General features: G+C 33.5%; 1 protein-coding gene across 1 annotated transcript; it reads right to left on the reverse strand.

Moving 5' to 3' along the window:
• Positions 1–10,404: 10,404 nt before the first annotated feature.
• LOC107411189 (probable carboxylesterase 12) lies at positions 10,405–11,654 on the reverse strand. Its single transcript, XM_025070474.3, is given in 2 exon segments — positions 10,405–11,562; positions 11,565–11,654. Coding segments are annotated over 2 exon segments (933 nt in total). The 5' UTR covers positions 11,647–11,654; the 3' UTR covers positions 10,405–10,711.
• Positions 11,655–21,969: the final 10,315 nt, after the last annotated feature.

A 21,969-nucleotide genomic window follows, 5' to 3' on the forward strand; every position in this document is an offset into this window, starting at 1 on the left:
CTACATATGTAATTTTGTCTAACATATATGTTGTACTTGGGAAGTGGAGTGAGAAAATGGAAGTGAGGAAAGTTGAAGCTCTGAAATTTGGCTTCTCATTCTAATGGGGAACTGGAGAAGTAATAGAACTCGACTACAAAAACTATTGTCAAATATTTGTTAAGGCTGTTGAGTGTTTGCACTGATGCCTTTTAATGTTTTCTCCAAAATAGTTTTGTCCTACAAACAATTGGAATTCTGAAGCTGTTGTTAATTAGATTTTCTATATCTATTCTTCAAGTTTTTGAGTCCACTTTCAGCTGTTCCTTTGGTAGCTTTAGTTGGATTTGGGCTCTACGAGTTAAGTTTTCCTGGGGTAGTGTTATTCTGCAGCATTAATCATGGTTTACGAAGTGAATTGTTTAGCGATATTGTTTTCAGTGTCTTTCTTTGAGTTCTATGAATGAGTTTTTCGATTTAAAGTATTTGCATTCATACGCTTCATAACACTTAATATCCAATGTAAATGCACTTTGTTTTTCCTTTGTTTTTTTTTGTATCATCATGCATTTTTCTTTCTATTTTTATTTATATTATTATTATTACTTTAATATCTTTTATTCAAGTAAATTATTCTTGTGTCAAAGAGATACTTCACAAATATTGTTCTCCATTTTCTTTGTTGATATTTTTTGTATTTATCCCCTTCTAATTTAGTCATTTCTCATGCATGTTTATTGATTTAAACAGTCCATTGGGGCTTTCATTTATTGATTTAGCTCAAACTCCAGTTATGATGTTGTGGAATCATTTCCCTCTGCACTTCATGTTAAAAGATGCAATGATAGGTTAACGTATGATAATAATAGAAAAATATGGGAGCTGTGCAAGGAAGACATTTTATATGAGTTCCTCGGTTTGGCTGCGAATCAATTATGCTTTTTGGAAGTTAGCCACCACAATAGTATTGACAAATACACACACATTAAGGGGAAAAAAGCCAAGAAAAGATATTAGAAAACAGACAAAATCACAATGAATGTAAAATAAGGTGTTCATATGAAAAAACGAGTAAACCAATTGAAATTGCACAAATAGATATCAACATTTACATGCACTTCAAAATTTAGATGTTGCTTTTCCTCATTTCATCATTAGCCAGACTAAAAAATTTAGATGTTCTGAATTTTGGAGGTCCATTTGGTTCCTATATTGGTCAAAGTAGTGTAATAGTATTATTACCTATATTGTTCTTGTTCAGTTTATATTTGTTGACCTTCAAATTAAGGTCAACATTGAGTTCCTTTCATTGTTGTATATTTGTACATTCTACACACAGGGAGTTGGCATTTTGATCTCTGACTTGGTTGGAACTATTAATGGATCCTCATTATCTGTATAACAATGTTCAAATTAATATCTATGCCTTAGCTTTCTACTTTATTTTATCGAACCACAAAATTTCTGCCTTTATCTAAGAACCTTTTTTCTCCTGTGCACTTAATAACTAGTTTTTAGGATTTTAAAAATTAAGCAATTTATTTGTCACATGTTCTGAAACATTGTTAATTTTTAAGAAATGCTCAATCCTCCCTGCTTGTTGTTATGTAGGATGAACTTTTTTCTCTTTAAAGTGAAAGGAACTGGTGGAAGGTTATTCACTCAATTGTATTTGTGTTGTCAGCATATTATGATATCATGAAGCTCTTTCACTTTAGGTTTCTATTCAAAATTGTAAGGACCACAAGGACCACAGCTGTTGTGGTTTGGATTATTGGTAGGTCCATGGTAGGAGCCGAATTTGATGATTATTATCTTCTTGGGGACATATTAAATGTTTTATATGAGAAGTCTACTTGCTGTTGATGTTTTATGATATCTAAATATCTAAAGTTATAGTCTTTAGTTAACTTTTAATGCTTTTATTATGTGATTACTGTATTTAATATTATATTGGTTGATATTATATTGGTTTTGTTATAATTTAGCAATTTTTTTTCCTTGCGTTAGAAGGCATAGTCTGCTATAATTATCATGAGGAGGAAGGGCAATACTAGAGTTTGTAATGTTTTTTAGCTGTTTTGTTTGCAGACATGATTGAAGAATTAATCAACTAGGGGTATGAACATCGAAATAACGCAGCTGCAATGCAAACTCTTGTTACTAATTGGTTGGAAAATATCATGAAAGAGTGCTAAATAATGGCAGAGGCTTACGTGTTATTCCATTGAACTTATACGAGTTTCAAATTGTTGGCTATGGCATGTTTGTTGGAGTAGTCAACTTAGAAAATAAGACATGCTCATGCAAGGAATTCGACATTGATGGATTTCCTTGTATCCATGCAATTGAAGCATGTAAGCATCGACATATTTCTCCATATATCCTTTGCTCGGTGCATTACTAAGTTGACTCACTCTGTGACGCATATTCGGAAACCATATATCCACTTGGAGATAAATGTCAGTGGCATGCTCGAGATGATGTCATAAACCAGCTTGTACTTCCACCTAATATTGGCAAACAGTCAGGAAGACCAAGAAAGAAGAGGATTATTATCATGAGGAGGAAGGGCAATACTAGAGTTTGTAATGTTTTTTAGCTATTTTGTTTGCAGACATGATTGAAGAATTAATCAACTAGGGGTATGAACATCGAAATAACGCAGCTGCAATGCAAACTCTTGTTACTAATTGGTTGGAAAATATCATGAAAGAGTGCTAAATAATGGCAGAGGCTTACGTGTTATTCCATTGAACTTATACGAGTTTCAAATTGTTGGCTATGGCATGTTTGTTGGAGTAGTCAACTTAGAAAATAAGACATGCTCATGCAAGGAATTCGACATTGATGGATTTCCTTGTATCCATGCAATTGAAGCATGTAAGCATCGACATATTTCTCCATATATCCTTTGCTCGGTGCATTACTAAGTTGACTCACTCTGTGACGCATATTCGGAAACCATATATCCACTTGGAGATAAATGTCAGTGGCATGCTCGAGATGATGTCATAAACCAGCTTGTACTTCCACCTAATATTGGCAAACAGTCAGGAAGACCAAGAAAGAAGAGGATTCAATCTCAAGGAGAGGAGCATCTTCAATATAGATGCAGGGGATGCAAACAGATTGGTCACAGTAGCCGATCATGCTCGGCCGCCGTACCTCTTGATCGCACTACCAACCAACAGCACCATTCAACTGAAGGACCATAAATTGCTCTATGCTATATTAAGCCAATGGGGGCATGTTATGCGGTATTCGTGTGTTATGCAATGTAGTAGGCAATGCAATTAGTAGCTCAACCGCTAACATGTGTTTTGGCATAATAGATGTTGGTTTTATGTGTTGCTTTGTTGGCAAAGTCATCTGTCGTATTGTGTTTTTAAAATATCATTCTGTGTTCAATTTTTTGTAGGTTTCTTACTTTTTCACGGATGCTATTACTACCCAATGGTAATTACCGATGCATCATCGGTAATTGACATTTGTCCACCATTGTAAAAAAATCACCACAATTCCATCCGACAACTTCAATTGTGTGTGTTTCCACCGAGAATATGCTAAATCGAGCTTTATTAATGATAATTGTTGACAAAGTAAGAGAAAAAATGACATTAATAAGTGAAAGCATTCAATTTGTAGTTGCTGGAAAAATTACCGTAGGTTTTATTGGTAATTACCGAAACCCCTATGGTAATCATATTTTACCAATTTTTTGGCCCCCACAAGTCCCCTAATGTGTGTTAAATGCAAAAACATGCAAAATATACATTTTTCAATGATCCTAAAGAGAAAAAACTCCAAAAATTCTAAAAAAGTTCTCAAATTGGCAAAAAACCTTGATTACCATAGGGCCTTCGGTAATTACCGATGAAACCTATGGTAATCAGTTTAAACTTGCTGGAAAAATTACCAAAGATTTCATCGGTAATTACCGAAGGCCCTTCAGTAATCATATTTGACAACTTTATTGGCCCCCACAAGTCCCTTAATGTGTGTTAAATGCAACAACATGCAAAATATACATTTTTCAATGATACCAAGAAGAAAAAACCCCAAACGTTATGAAAAAGTTCTCAAATTGCCAAAAAAACTTAATTACCGTAGGGCCTTCGGTAATTACTGATGAAATCGTCAGTAATTTTGTAATCACCTTTGACAACTTTTTTGGCCCCCACAAGTCCCTTAATGTGTGTTAAATGCAAAAACATGCAAAATATACTTTCTTCAATGATCCTAAGGAGAAAAAACCCCAAAAATTCTGAAAAAGTTATCAAATTGGCAAAAAAACTTGATTACTATAGGGCCTTCGGTAGTTACCGATGAAACCTACGGTAATCAGTTTAAACTTGCTGGAAAAACTACTGACGATTTCATCGGTAATTATAGAAGGCCCTACAGTAATCACATTTGACGACTTGTTTGGCCCCCACAAGTCCCTTAATGTGTGTTAAATGCAACAACATGCAAAATATACATTTTTCAATGATACCAAGAAGAAAAAACCCCAAATGTTATAAAAAAGTTCTCAAATTGGCAAAAAAACTTGATTACCGTAGGGCCTTCGGTAATTACCAATGAAACCTACGGTAATCAGTTTAAACTTGCTGGAAAATTTACTGACGATTTCATTGGTAATTACCGAAGACCCTACAGTAATCACATTTGACAACTTTTTTGGCCCCATAAGTCTCCTAATGTGTGTTAAATGCAAAAACATGCAAAATATATATTCTTCAATGATTCTAAGGAGAAAAAACCCCAAATGTCAGGAAAAAGTTTTCAAATTGGCAAAAAAACTTGATTACCATAGGGCCTTCGGTAATTACCGATGAAACCTATGGTAATCAGTTTAAACTTGCTGGAAAAATTACTGACGATTTCATCGGCAATTACCGAAGGCCCTACAGTAATCATATTTGACAACTTTTTTGGCCCCCACAAGTCCCTTAATGTGTATTAAATGCAACAACATGCAAAATATACATTTTTTAATGATACCAAGAAGAAAAAATCCCAAATGTTATGACAAAGTTCTCAAATTGGCCAAAAAACTTGATTACCGTAGGGTCTTCGGTAATTACCGATGAAACCTACGGTAATAGATTTATACTTTCTGGAAATATTACCGATGGTTTCATTGGTAATTATCGAAGGCGCTACGGTAATCAAGTATTTTTTGCCAATTTGAGAACTTTTTCCTAACGTTTGGGATTTTTTCTTCTCGGTATCATTGAAAAATGTATATTTTGCATGTTGTTGCATTTAACACACATTAAGGGACTTGTGGGGGCTAGAAAAGTTGTCAAATGTGATTACTGTAGGGCCTTCGGTAATTGCCGATGAAATCGTCGGTAATTTTTCCAACAAGTTTAAACTGATTACTGTAGGTTCATCGGTAATTACCGAAGGCCCTACGGCAATCAAGTTTTTTTGCCAATTTGAAAACTTTTTCCTAACGTTTGGGATTTTTTCTCCTTAGAATCATTGAAGAATATATATTTTGCATTTAACACACATTAGAAGACTTTTGGGGGCCAAAAAAGTTGTCAAATGTGATTATTGTAGAGCCTTCGGTAATTACCGATGAAATCTTTGGTAAATTTTCTAGCCAGTTTAAACGGATTACCGTAGGTTTCATCCATAATTACTGAAGGCCCTACGGTAATCAAGTATTTTTTGCCAATTTGAGAACTTTTTCCTAATGTTTGGGATTGTTTCTCCTTAGAATCATTGAAGAACGTATATTTTGCATGTTGTTGCATTTAACACTCATTAGGGGACTTTTGGGGGCCAAAAAATTGATAAAATGCGATTAACACTGGGGTTTCGGTAATTACCCATGAAACCTACGGTAATCAAATTTTTTTGCCAATTTGAAAACTTTTTCCAAACTTTTGGGGTTTTTTCTTTTTAGGGTTAGTGATGAATATATATTTTGCATCGGAAACATGCATTAGTGGACTCTTTGGAGTCAAAAAATATGTGAATTGATGTTACCGAAAGCATATCGGTAATCATCTTTGTTTGAATTTTTATCACTACCAAGGGTCTTCTTTTCTCTTATTTTGTCAATGGTTATCATTACTAAAACTAGATTCTGCATATTAAGATACCATTAATTAGGATGTCATAATATTAAACATACGATCTACATTGAAAATTTATTAAAGTACAAGTCAACAGCATATTTTTTTCTAAACAAGCTAATGTCTTCCTGGCCAAATAAAAGGTTCTCCTCACTGCTCTTGTATTCAATAAATTTCAAAGCAAAGATGCCACAATCACCCCTACAGAATAGCATTAATGAAAACCAACCACGTGAATTCCCACACGTAAGCACAATTAAACAGCAGCAATAGTAGTGGTTGGAAATGACGACATATTCATACCCATTATCTTGGCAGGGTGCATCTTTGATCATGGTCATTGTGAATGGCTCTAAAGTGGGAAGCACTTCTGGATTCTTCTCGTAATATCCCCCATACCTTAATAGGTAAGGCAGCATATACTTAAGGCATTTCGCGTTGTCCAACTCTTTGTTCTAGACATATTTATTTCCCATATTTGGATCGTATAAATCAATATGTCGAGCCTTCAAGTCCACACATGCTGCCAACCAATGGGCGCCTCCATTGTTGACAGGGATGTACACCTGAAAATTAGAACGTAACGTCATTATCCACAAATTCGGAAACTTAGTCAAAATTTTTTTAAATATATGTATAGACTTACATAATCACATCTCCACTACGGCACGCTAAGTTTGGGTGACTTCCCACGCACATAGCTATGAAGTGTCAAATCACATGAATATGTGCTTCGAGATGCCTCCCATATGGGACAATGGCCTTTGATGGATGACTGCCAAATAATTAAATAGATACAATATAAAATGTCATCAATATAACACTCATGAATAAATACCGACAGATGTATTATCACTTACCACACCAAACTACATAAATGAAGATAAAACTTACCATCTCAGATGAGGAAGAGGAGAGTGGAACGTGCCCTGGAAGTTTGGTGGTTTCTTTTTCAATTTTGGATTGTTGCCTATTAGTTCGTCGACGCTTAGAGTTGGGTGCTGATATGCTGCCACCGCGTCTCTTAGTTTGCATCTTCTTAACTCCCTTCTTCGATTGACATCGCAAATTCCTTTTTGGTGCCATTAGAAAATACAACCTATAAATGTAACTTAACAACATTAATAAATTTTTAAGTACCTTTAGCCACATAGTCAACTATGTATGCATATATAAATAACCATAATCCTAAATTACAAATACATAATTTATATAATTCTAAACAATACAAAATAACCATTTCAATTTAAATTGCCAATGCTGCTCATTTTCATCTACATTTAAAGTGTATATATATGTATATATATATATATATATATAACTACGTATAAACAACTTAAAATAACATAAAATTTGATCAAACACATTTATTTATCCAACCAATTCCACATTTTTTATCACTTCCAAAATTAATTTATATCAGTTTTAATTTTTAAGCTTGTGCCAAACTATAAACCTTAATCAACTCCATATTTTTTTCTCCTTTTGAACCCCAAAACTCTTTATTAAAAAAAAAAAAAAAAGGGTTGACATCATCGATTACGTTAGCAAAACGGCAAGTGGTCCATTACACACGCACAAAAACGACATGTCATTTATAATTAACGACATGTCGTCTTACTAGGACGACGTGTCGTATGGGCTGGCCGACCAAACAACATGTCGTTAGTAACAGACGACATGTCGTTCGCTTCTCCTTCAACCTCCAGCAGGTCGGCCCGAACCCGTCCGAACCTGGTCTGGTACCCGAATTCCGACCCGGAATTTTCTCCCACCTCCGACCACCGTTTCAGGCCAAACCGGTCCCATTTTTTTTGTCTCTTCATTTCCTATTGTTACCCAGTGTCAATTTATCCTAAAACTTAGATTTTAATAACTTCCATATAAAAACCTTAATCTAACATAAATTTCAAATTTTTAACCGGTTTTAAACATCAATAAAGTGATTCACATTCCTAAACATATCACATTGTACTCAAAGAATGTTATTCTTAAAATTCCAAGTATTTGATGTAAATATGAAATCCACACAATATATACATCACACATGGCAATAAACAAAAAAAAAAAAAAAATTAACTGATGATGCTTATAAGTGGATTAAAAAATAGAAAAAAAAAATAGATTTTTGTTTTTTAGTTGAAAAGTTAAAGGGTTTTTCATGGTGTGGGATATGATGTGGGATGGGGTGAAGAAAAAGTTTTTTGTGAAAATAAATTGGAAATTAATGTAAAAAGATATATATGTCTTTTAAAATTATTTTAAGGTTATAATTGATATTAAAGGGTTAAAAAAAAACAAATGAAAGAAGAGGGGTATATTTCGTTAACGCCTTGCCAAGGAGGGTAAAGGGCCAAATTCCCCTAAATTATACGTGCTATGATACTTTGAAACCTAAACCTTTTTCTAACATTTTACACATTGAACTTCCCTTGCACCGTTGCACCCTTCTTCCCTTTTTCTATTAACTTTTTAACATATTTGTCACATGGCTGACATGTAAAGTGAAAAAAATAAAAGTACAAAGTGCAATTCTATATCGTTTATTGTGTAAAATGCAAAATTATTAAATAAAAAATTTTAATTAATATATATTTTATTTGTATAAAATTTAAATAATAATTTGTATATATTAGAAAGATTGTTAATAAAAAAAAAAACATAAAGGCCCATAAAAAAAATAAGCTATCATAAAATCTAATATTGAAAAATTGTTATTACAAAATATTTTATTTTTATTTTTCACGTGTAGTTTTTATATTTATATTTATTATTTAGGAAAAAATACTTATAAGATTTTCTAATATATATATATATATATATATTTTTATATAAAATTTGACTGTTCTAATTTTTTAATGCATGTTCAAGTTCTTTTATTGATCTTTATTTATTTATTTTCTTAGGATATCTACTTATGTAAAGATTTTCATTTTTGTTTTAAAAAATTAAATTAATTTTTTACGAACTTCTTAAAAATATAATAGTATTATTTAACACATTTTTCTTGTATTTTAATTCATTTTTTATTTAAAATTTTTTGCATTTTACATCCTAAACTGTATAAAATTGCACTTTACATTTTCATTTTGTGTTAGACATGTGACAAGTCTATTATAAAGTTAAATAAAAAAAAGAAAGAAAGATGCAATGGTGCAAAGAAAAGTGAAATTCAAGGTGCAAAATAACAATAAAAAAAAAGTGTAGAGTGTAACGTACCAAAGTATATATGATTTATGATGTAATGGTGCGTATATCCCTTATGGAAAAAAGTTTAAAGAATAGATCCTCAATAAAGATATAATATAGTAAAAAAAAAATTGTATTTTACATTCCAAAAAAAAAAATTAAAGTTAAAATATGCAAAAACATAAACATAAACTGAAATATAATTGGATACTAGTGGCTCGTTTGGTAAGTAGGTCAGAATTGGATTATATCCTTATCTAATAATTTTTTAAATGTTTTTTCTAATTGACTTATTATAATATTAAATATTAATTATTAAAATTGTATGTACTAGGCATAAAAAAATTTCTCATACATAATTTTTATATTGCTATTGGAAAAAGAAAATTCAAGCGTTTAATGAAAGGGGGAGGAAGAAACAAAAATAATCAAAAGGTGAAAAAAATTGAAATGGGGGAAAAAAAAAACCAAATCTAAAGTGAAAAAAATAATAATTAGAGGGAAAAATAAAGATAAAAACAAATAATAAAATAAAGAAATAAAAAAAGAATATACAAAAAAAAAGAAAAAAAAAAGAAGAAAGAAAACCTAAAACTAAAAACTGATAAAAAAAGAAAAAAATAAAAGTAAAAGAGCTTCTTATCATTATTATTATTATTATTATTTTTCAAGGAAAGAAAAAGAACGCAAAAATAATTATTATTGATTTTTTAATGAAATAAGATTGAGAGCTTTGTTGAAAAAATTAGAGAGAAAAAAAAAAAAAAAAAAGGTGTCATGGGTAAGAAAAGTCAAAAGAGAAATGGAAAAGCAGGAGTGATATTAAAATGCACGAGTCTTGACCGGATACAGTTCTGTCCCACGGCTCCCCATGGGATACCTTTTAAGCTGTTTTCTGAATTATTTGGGCTGCTGGGTGGGATTTCCATATCCCATGAAAATGTTACATTAAGCATTACGTGAATAATAAACACTTGAACTCTGATTAAGAGGAAATATTCAAATACCACTGTGATTTTTTTATTTTTTATTTTTTTGAATAGTTCGCTCTATCGCCGCTCTGCCTAGTTCAAACCTGGACTTCGACCGACGTAGATAAAGAACTATGGCGCTTGCCAACTCGGCTTAAGAGCACCCCAACTTTTATCCTTCCAATATCAAATATTTCATTAAATCCACTTAAAACGTACATCCTTTTTTCCCTACTATATTTTCAGTAAGAAATTATAATTAAACAAGAAAACCACAGCTAGGAAAGGAGAATAATTCAAGGCACAAACTGATAAAACAACAAACAACATTATCATCACAAAACGGAAAACCCACCACATCTAGCACAAAATTAATTTAATTAATTAATCTGCCTTTAATCTTTCTCACTTTTCCGACGTCGTGATGATTCCTTTATGTGAAAACGAAATTGGATGTCCGACCATGTCGATCAAATCTCATCCTTCCGATGAATTAATGAAAGAAACAATCTTGTTGAGCATGGTGATAGCTTCATCACAATCAGAATTAATCAAATGGAAGACATGGTCTTCACCTTTGGCTTCCATTATCTCTACATCACCTCCCCACGCAGTCTTCTTCAACAGCTCATAGTAATAAAATCCTCTGTCCTTGAAAAAATCTTTCTCTGCAACACAAATGAGAACTCTCCCACACCCTAACCTCCCCAGATTCGGATCCTTTTCCGGATTTATAAGCCGGTCATCTGATCCACCTACTGATGATGGCGATGCCAAACTCCAGAAACCATTTGCATAAGCTTTAATTTCAAGCTTATTTGCTTCTTCCCCCACCAGTTCCTTGCCGCAGAAATACGGATGCACCAAAACGATCCCTCTAAGCTTAATTTTTAGGGTTTCCTCGGATAAGCCTAATCGTATGGCGAGGTTATTGGAAATGTTAGCTCCGGCGCTGTCTCCGGCGAATAATACTCTGTCAAAATCAGCATGAGAGTTCAGCCACTCTGAGGAGCCTTCTCCTTCCACATGAGAGTCCACCCATTTAAGAGCTTCCCAGGAGTCGTTGTAAGCAGCCGGAATAGGATGTTCCGGCGCTCTTCGGTATTAAACTGAGACCGCCACGATTTTTGCTAAGCTGACCAAGGAGTTTAGGTAATTGTGGAAAGTGGTAGAGAAGGTGGTTTCAATGCAGAAACCGCCTCCGTGAAAGTAAACGAGAAGAGGAAGCTTTTGTGTGGTGTTAATGGCGGTTTTGGGGATGTAAAGCCTTGTTGATAAGCCTGTTTCGGAGGAGATTATGAGGTCTATGGATTGGACGCCGGTTTGAGATTGAAAGATGGGGGAACAATATTTTCGACGAGTCGGTCTACTCGGCCGTCTTTGTATACTCTAATGAAAGGTGAAGAGATCATAAGCTAGTTTGTCATGTTAGAAAATTTTATGGATCTAAATATACATAATAAATTCCATAAATCATAAATTACTAACCTCCAAACGCAGCCATTGATAAATAGATCTTTAATCCTGCAAAATAGAAAACAATGTAAAGTAGTGCCTATGGACACACTACTCTCAAACCACTCTCAGATCTCTGAAAACCCTAATTTCCAAATACTATATGGTATATATCCATGTTTGCTTGCCCTAGACCCTTTAAATAGTCTCTGCAAGTCAGACTTATCCATTAATTTTGACACACATAAAATAATAATAATTTGATAATATAATTATACTAGGAAAAATATGGATAAGTCAATGGACTTATAAAGAGAGTTGGTCCTCCAGTCCAATGGGCTAACTGGAGTCTTATAGAGAGTGTGTGACCAAGGGCCCTACTACAAAATAATAAAATAAGCCAGTCCCATTAATGGCATAAATAGGCCCTGTAAGTGAGTAATTGATTATGCCAAATCCACAAATATTAATTTAATTCAACATTCTCCCACTTGGACTGCATAATCATCATCATGTAAAATCCAAACTCACTTACTATAGAATCTCTCGAACCATAATGTCATTTCATCCAAATATATAGTATACCGACAGGGCACAACAATATACTAGACTAGGCAGTAGAGATTCTCTCAGTAAATCTCCCAAAATATTATACCATTTCAACTGAGCACTTTGCATGCCATAAACTCAGTCTAGGTAGTAGAGATTTACCTAACCATGTGCAATCCCCCAACACACAAAACCATTTCATTCAAGCACATTGCGTATCGACAGGATACAACAATATACCCAAACTAGGTAGTAGGGATTCACCATGACACCTGTGGATCAACATACACATATACATAGACTAATAGTCTCAACAGGCCTGTAAATATAGGAGCAATAATATGTGTAATAAATCATCTCATAAATAAATAATGATCCACATACATCAATGTATTAAAATATTCAAAGAAATAAATAATACTCAACATGGATATTACTACAGAAAACATAACAAACTCCCACTGACCCACAGCAGTCTCAACTGCCTAACAATCCCATACGGAACACATGCTCCTCAAATATGCCTACCGGTAAAGCCTTGGTCAGTGGATCTGCCACCATACTATACGTTGGCGTGTAAACAACAGTAATGAGGCCCTCTTCAACTTTCTTCTTTACCACAAAATATTTCACATCAATGTACTTCGCACTAGGAGTACCTTTTAAATTATTGGAGAAAGACACCACTACAGTATTATCACAATACATCATAATAGGCCTCTCAATGGAGTCAACTACTCCTAAATCACGGATAAAATTCCGTAGCCAAACTGCATGACGGGTAGCCTCATAACACGCCACATATTCTGCCTCCATAGTCGAGGATGCTGTCACTGACTGCTTAGCACTCCGCCAAGACACAGCACCTCCTGCCATGATAAATATATAACCAGTGGTAGATTTCTTATCATCCACACAACCTTTATAGTCTGCATCACTATAACCCACTACTTTAAGAGAGTTGGTGCGACGATATGTCAACATATGATCTTTAGTACCCTGAAGATACCTAAAGACCTTCTTAACTGCTTGGTAATGAATAGGACCAGGATTGCTCATAAATCTACCAAGCACACCCACAGCAAAAGCTATATCAGGCCGTGTACATACTTGAGCATACATCAAACTACCTACTGCTGAAGAATAGCGAACATTCTTCATTGCCATCCTTTTTCTATCATTCTTGGGACACTGATCTTTAGAAAACTTTTCACCTTTCGTAACCGGTACACTTCTAGGAGAACAATTATGCATATCAAATCTCTTAAGGATTCTATCAATATAAGCTCTCTGAGACAATTGAACTACATAATTAATCCTATCTCGAACAATCTTGATGCCCAAAACAAAAGAAGCCTCACCAAGATCTTTCATATCAAAATGGTTGCATAACATTTGTTTTGTCTCAGCTAATAGGTCGGTGTCATTAGTAGCCAAAAGTATGTCATCAACATACAACACCAGAAATATAAAACTGCTCCCATTGAGCTTCATATATATGCATCTATCAACAACATTCTCCTTAAAGCCATTTTGGGTGACAACCTCATCAAACTTAAGATACCATTGTCTTGAAGCTTGCTTAAGACCATAAATAGATTTCTTAAGCTTACAAACCAAATTACCATTCCCTGTTTGTTGACCAAATGGTTGAACCATATATACATCCTCATATAAATCACCATTCAGAAAAGCAGTTCTGACATCCATCTGATGCAACTCCAGATTATAATGCGCCACAATCGCCATAATGATTCTAAAAGAATCCTTTGTGGATACAGGAGAGAAAGTCTCTGTATAATCAATTCCTTCCTTCTGGCTAAACCCTTTAGCTACAAGTCTAGCCTTATACCTCTCCACTTGACCATTGGAGTCCTTTTTAGTCTTAAAGACCCATTTGCACCCAATAGGCTTGATACCCTCTGGTAACTCAACCAAATCCCAAACTCCATTTGATGCCATGGATTTCATTTCATCTTCCATTGCATCCAACCAAAAATTTGAATTTGAACTGCTTATGGCTTCCTCATAAGTGACTGGATCTGAATCATCACTTATGTCAAACTCATGCTCCTGCAAGTAAACCTCATAGTCATCAGGAATAGCTGATCTCCTAGTCCTTTGTGACCTCCTCAAGGGTACATCAGCATCTGCAATAGCTGGAATATCCTGCTCTTCAACAATGAGTTCATTCTGACCAACTACTGGTTCATCAACTACTGGATCAACAATATCTCTATCAGGAACAACTATACTGGGAATGAAAACACTTTCTTCTCTAAATTGAGATTCCTTTGGACCATTACTATCACCAAACCCAAAATCATCTTCAAAATAAATGGCCCTATCTGATTCCACGATCCTAGTGGTGTGAGAAGGACAAAAGAATCTTGAACCCCTAGATCCTATACAATAGCCAACAAAATATCCACTAATGGTTTTAGGATCCAACTTCTTAATTTGGGGATTATAAATCCTTACTTCAGCTTTGTAACCCCATATTCGAAAATGGTGCAAATTAGGCTTTCTTCCTGACCACAACTCAAAAGGTGTCTTAGGAACGGACTTACTTGGAACTTGATTCAAAATATAAGCCGCCGTCCTTAAAGCCTCTCCCCAAAAATAATCTGGCAACCTAGAATTTGCCAACATAGACCGCACCATATCCAACAAAGTTCTATTCCTTCTTTCAGCTATACCATTTTGCTGAGGTGTACCAGGTATCGTATATTGCGCATCAATGCCACACTCACGCAAATAAATAGCAAAAGGCCCTGGGTTCCTGCCAGTCTCATCATATCTACCATAAAACTCACCACCTCTATCAGACCTTACAGCTTTTATTTTCTTATTCTTTTGAAGCTCCATCTTTACCTTAAACTCTTTAAAGGCAACTAAAAAATCTGACTTCTCACGAATAAGCTCAACATGTCCATAACGAGAGTAATCGTCAATGAAGGTAATAAAATATCTATAACCACCCAAAGCAGTTGGTGTAAAAGGTCCACATATGTCAGTGTGGATTAACTCCAAAACATCTCCACACCTAGCTAACTTATCCTTTCTTACCTTGGCAATTAACTTCCCTTTTACACATTCAACACAAGTCAACAGATCAGAGAAATCAAGATTAGGAAGTATCCCATCATTCACTAACCTTTCCATTCTATGCCTAGAAATATGTCCTAAACGTTTATGCCATAACATTGAGGAATTAACATTGAGGAATTGTCATTAACTCTTGGGCGTTTAGAAGCAACAATAGAATTAATAGAGAAATTGAGACCATTATTAAATAAATGAAGCTTATATAAATTGCCACATAAAGTTCCAAAACCAACAACTTTACCATCCTTAAATAATTCAACTTTGTTATTTCCAAACAAAAAACTATAACCTTGACTATCCAAAACAGAAATAGATAACAAGTTTCTTCTTATTGAAGGTACATAAGAAACTTCTTGCAACTCCAAAACATATCCATTGGCAAGCTTCAACTTGATTGTTCCCACAATGTCCACCTTCACTCTTGAGCTATCTCCCATATAAACATGCTGCTTAAGATTGGTTGGGCCCCTTCGGCTTATCATCCCTTGCAATGAATTAGTAACATGAATTGTCGCTCCAGTATCTAACCACCAAGAATTCATAGGCACATCGATAATATTGGTCTCAATCATTAAAATATTACCTTTCTTCTCTTGCTTTCCCTTTAAGGTCCAACAGTCTATCTTCTTGTGTCCAACTTTATTGCAGTATCCACACCTTCCATTGAAGTACTCTTTCCTTTCTCTAATCTGAAAACCACCATCCCTCGGCCCTTTAGGCTTCATACCAGAAAACTTCTTCCTATTGGGGTTAAAACCCTGCCAAGGCTTGAAACCTTGTCCTGGCTTGAATCCTTGTCCCTTCTTTTGGAAAAACTTCTTGGACTTATCTACCTGATGTGAAACCATAGCAACAGACCTAGACTTACTTAATTTAATATCATCCTCTTCCTTGACAAGGATAGTAGTCAATTCCTCCAAACTACAACCTTCTTTCTTACTATTCAAACTCGACCTTATATTATCAAACTGTGATGGAAGACTCCTCATTATAGAATAGGTCAAGAACTCCTCTCCAATGTCCATCTTAAGATCCTTCAGCTTATTATAATAGGAAGAAAGTAGCATAATATAGTCCCTTACTCCTTTAATACCATCATACTTGGTATTATTCAATAGGTCCAAATAATGATGCTTCTCATTCATATCAAACTTGATAAACTTCTTTCCTATCTCCTCAAGAAGTCCCTTTGTAGTATCCACTTTAGGAATACTAGCATATATGGCCTCATCCATGTAATTCTCCATCATCATCATACAGCACTTATTAGTGTGCTTCCAATCCTCATAAAGTTTCTTAGCTGTTGCAGTACTCTCATCAATCAGTATTTCTGGTGGATCTATCTCCAAAGCCAAATCCAATTTCATGAAGGTCAAATTCATAAATAAGATTTTCTTTCATTTCTGATAATTTGTCCCATCCAATTTCATCATGGCAGTCATGGGCAGAAGGTTTGGGGTGCTACTAGCTGTAAAAATAGTAAACAACAAGGCATTCAAAAATTTAAGACAATTCAATTACTATTTTCCAGCCCCTCAACACAAAAATACAAACATAAATATCGCTTAGGATCTTTGTAGCACTAAAGATACCCTTACGCGGGCCAGGGATAGTCAACCAAATAACCACAATCAAAAGCATTGAACTGAATCACCGACAGGGCAACTCAGAACCTGCAATACATGGTATTTAATTAACTTCCACTGCCATTCCAGGCGTCATACAAAGCAACTAGAACTACCGACAGGGTAGCTTAATTACCCGTATAGATCCTGGTTAATAAGTGGGAGAAAAATAACATATTGGCAATTTCATGAAATAGGCAAATATAAAACATCCCATCCACTATGCCAATATACATTACATTGGTACACATAATGCAGATAAAATAAGTCTCACGACAGGTGAATACCTAAAATCCCACACTACTATACCAACTAGGCACAAAGCCTCTTTGGGTAAGCTCACACAATCCAATTTTCCAACCCCAAATATTTAATTTAATTTAATAAAATTGGAATGTGATAATTAAACAAATAAATAAACAATAAATAAATAAATTGAACAATTGAATCACTAAATTAATTAATAAATAAACAACAAATGAATCAATAAAAATAAGTTTTTTTTTTTTTTGGGGCCTGCTGACTTCAGCAAACGACGTGTCGTGCTGACGTCAGTAGATGACGTCAGTATTCACCAAAACGACATGTCGTTTCTCTCTTCTTCTTCACCCAACCGGGTCACGGGTGACCCGGTTCTAGTCCAAAGGCACTACTTTACATTGTTTTCTATTTTGCAGAATTAAAGATCTAATTTATCAATGGCTGCGTTTGGAGGTTAGTAATTTATGATTTATGAAATTTATTATGTATATTTAGATCCATAAAATTTTCTAACAATTGGTATCAGAGCAGTGGTTAATATGCATAGTAAATTTCTTTGTAGTTTATCACAGTTAGCATGTGAATATTGATATGTGTTTTGGCCATTATTATCAGTGTTCTAGATATATATATATACACGTTGCTTTACATTAATTTTTTCTTTTCTTTTCTTTTCTTGAATTGTGTACATATGTAAATTTTGAGATTCAAGATTATGTATTCTATTAAACATATTTACGTGTATATATATATATATACTCATGGTCGATTTTTGTTTGTTCTAAAAAAAAAAAAAATTAATAATAATAAAAATAAAAATAAAAATAAAAACTGGGTTTTCGGCCATTGAATTTCACATGCTAATTTTTTGGGTTTTGGACCAAATTGATTTGGGGAAAAAGTTTCTCAAGAATACACGAAACAAACGGCACCAATTTTGCCTAAAATTTGCTGGAATTTCTTGTGTTTCCATGGGTGTTTGTTTGTGTTTTGGTCGAATATAAACCTTGATTGGATGTTTATTTTGGGTTGATTTTGAATCAAATTTATTTGTGGAAAACGTTGCCCAAGGGAAGACGAAACTAACGTCGCCGGTATCGTCAGAAACAGTGGCCGGAACGGTGAGATATGGCCGGGTAAGAATAGCGGGTCGCGTGACCCTCTCAAACCACTCTCAGATCTCTGAAAACCCTAATTTCCAAATACTATATGGTATATATCCATGTTTGCTTGTCCTAGATCCTTTAAATAGTCTCTGCAAGTCAGATTTATCCATTAATTTTGACACACATAAAATAATAATAATTTGATAATATAATTATACTAGGAAAAATATGGATAAGTCAATGGGCTTATAAAGAGAGTTGGTCCTCCAGTACAATGGGCCAACTGGAGTCTTATAGAGAGTGTGTGACCAAGGGCCCTACTATAAAATAATAAAATAAACCAATCCCATTAATGGCATAGATAAACCCTGTAAGTGAGTAATTGATTATGCCAAATCCACAAATATTAATTTAATTCAACATGTCACTCATGGTTGGAATGGAAAAAAACGAAGTGTCAGAAGGTTTTGTTTTATTACAAAGAGGCCTTCGTTTTATACGGAATACAGATCAAAGGAGAATGCTTTTTGTTTGGACTTCCTGCATTTGGATACTTGTTTCATGTGGTTGGTATCTCCTTTTACTGATTTTTCCTTTTTTTTTTTTTTTTTTTCTTCTTCTTCTTGTTGAAAAAATCTTATTTATTATTGTTATTATTTTATTTTTGGTAACTATTTGAATAGTCTTAATTGGATGAGACTTGACTTGATGGATTGAATTTTTTTTATATTGGCGTATGGGACATCTTGACCAAAGCCGTGACGAAAGCTGGAATATGATATGGATATTTGAAAGTTCTAACATCGAGATCCAAATACTTTTAAGAGGTTAAATAAATTCCAAGGACCAATGAAAGAAATAATAATAAACAAACCAATGAATGAAGCTCTGCTTTTCTTCCAAAGACCAGCCTAAAACTGAACCTGTTATTGTCATTGTTATAACTATTTTAGCAAATTAAACGCACACGACTTGCCGCATTGCACATGCGGACGAAATCATTCTCCTCCGCCCTTCTTGTAAGAAAATGATAATGCGGAAGAGAGAAAAGTTTAGAGAGAGAATTAAGAGAGAGATAGAGATTTTTTTTTTCTATTCAAGAAAAATCAATTACAGCAAACACGTTTAGCTCACAGAGCAGTACACAGCTTATAAAACATATCAATATTCTAACTAACTAATTGATTTAGATCTAATTAAATTGCTGACATGTACATGTTAACTGAATATATTTTGTTACAAAGCAACTGGATGAGAGGCTTAGTTTAGTTTATAAAATAGTAAACACAGCTCGAAGACTTCTCAACTTCAGATCTCTCCAAATTTCAGAAATAATTAACAGTTAGTATCACTCTTTTTCGTTGTTTTCCATGTGTATATATATATATATATATGTAATTATGACATAAGTCATGATATCTGAAATTTAATAAGGTCTGGATGCATGTGGCCGTATAATTTACAATGAACATCACATCCCGGTAATATAGGTAAAAAGTACATTCCCATGTTGAGAAAATTTGGATATTTTCTCCCTTTTTGTAATAAAAAAGAGAAGAAGAAATTTTAACGTGAATTCCTTCTCAAATCACTCTAATAATATAATTCTAAAATCTATCAAATCAATCTTTTTTACATAATAGATAAGTACAAACGAATTTAACAATTATGATAAAAGGGCATTAGTATAATATTTATAAGATCCATGTGAAATTAAGACTCTTACTTTCCATATATATATATATATACAGAGAGAGAGAGACACAGAGAGAGAGAGAGAGAGAGAGAGAGAGAGAGACTAAGAACAAAAACATGAAATATATATACACATCAAAATTTTACCGAGCCGTTTTAGTGGCCATTTCCCTTTTTTGTGATAATCTTATTTACAAGCCAAAGGAGACCAAAAAAAAAAAAAAAAAAAAAAAAAAAAAAAAAACACCATCTTGTTTCCGACCAGGAATATAGTACGTTCCTTTGACGAATGTATTAGCAAAGCAACCAAAACACGTCCATTTAATTTCATTTGTTCATTTCTTTCAGTCTCAATGTCCCGCACATCTCATTACCAAAAAAATATCCCACACGTCTAATTTCTTATTTCTTAAGTTGATGTAGAAGACTGCCTTTTCGGTTATTCTTGCATTTGGGTTACAAAAAGAGTAATGTTAGACTACCAAACTTATTTTACCAAAATTTGGAAAGCAAATAATTTTTAGCAGTATGATTAAAAAAAAGAAAAAATTTAATAGTTTTTTTAATTAAATTGTATAATAATATGTCAATATATTATTGGTGAAAAAAATAATATAAAATAAATATAGATAAATGAAACAAATCCTAAAATTAATAAATAAACTAATTAAATTTTATCATCTCATTTAAGCCAAGAATTAATTGCATTTTAATATCTTTAATTTATATGATTTATAATTTAAATCCTCATATTTTAAAAATTGTAATTTAACCTTTAATTTTTCAATTTATTATAAATGGCACATGATTTTTATTTCCCTTTCTCCACCGCTTATCTTCCTCTCAAGTAAAAGGTGAAACCAACACAATGGCTTCCTTAGCCTTTCTGCCGTTAAAACTCCATAGTCAGTGTCCTGGATGGAATCCAAAAGAAAGGAAAAAAAAAAAAAAATTCATTCTTTATCTCCCTTGCATTGCACATATGTAGTTTTACCTGATTTGAAACTCCAAGATCATGGCTGGAAACACAATCCAAGTTAATTTGAGAAACCATTTTATTCCTCCCAATCATGGGTTCGCTACACCAAGCAAACAACTCGTCTCATCGTCCCTTAATTGGAAAAGCACACTAATGTATGAATTGATCTTAACCACTTTTTTTTTTTTTTTTAACTTTTATTTTGTCTACGATAAGTGTGTGTTTTCTTCTTTTTTTTTTTTTTTTTTTTGGGGGGGGGGGGGGGGGGGGGGGGGGGAGGAAAGGAAATGTCGATTCCTCTTTTTGACCATGGAAACCCCTTTAGAGATGGGTATACCCATTGCTCAATCTCTCTTTACTGAAAAAGTCTAAATCTCTTCCTATATCAATAAGTTTCATGTGTCAATTGATTTTGAGTTTGGGTTTGAGAGGCAAATTCTTGTAAATTATAAGTCTAAAAAAAAGAAGGATTTAGAATATTTATTTTACTTGAGAAGGACCGTATTTGAGAATATAGGACTATTTTTAATTTGTGAAATGGAGAAAAAAAAAAAGAAGAGAAAAGCGAATTAGGAGGTCGAAGAGCGTAAGAGTGAAGTGGGATGAGCAGGTGAGTGTTTAAAACTAAAAGTTAACCTAAACCATAATTCAATGGCCAGAATTAAATTTTTGAACTTTAATAAAGTTAAAATTCTGGATAGGAGTCTTTTTCATTAGATGTATATGTAAAAGCTCATAAAATGTTAAAATAAAATTTAAAAAAAAAATCATATATTGATGGAGTATATTAGATTTTTTATTTTATTTTAGAGAATATAGATCCAAAAAATAAATTATAAAATATATCTCAAAGTAAAAATATGTATAGTACGTGATCAAACATGTAATTTAAATAAGCAGTTAAATATATCTATACCCAGGTAGTTTTCTTTCCCTTTCTTTTCTTCCTTTATTTTT

This window comes from Ziziphus jujuba, chromosome 9 (genome assembly GCF_031755915.1).
Source record: "Ziziphus jujuba cultivar Dongzao chromosome 9, ASM3175591v1".
NCBI classification, from domain to species: domain Eukaryota; kingdom Viridiplantae; phylum Streptophyta; class Magnoliopsida; order Rosales; family Rhamnaceae; genus Ziziphus; species Ziziphus jujuba.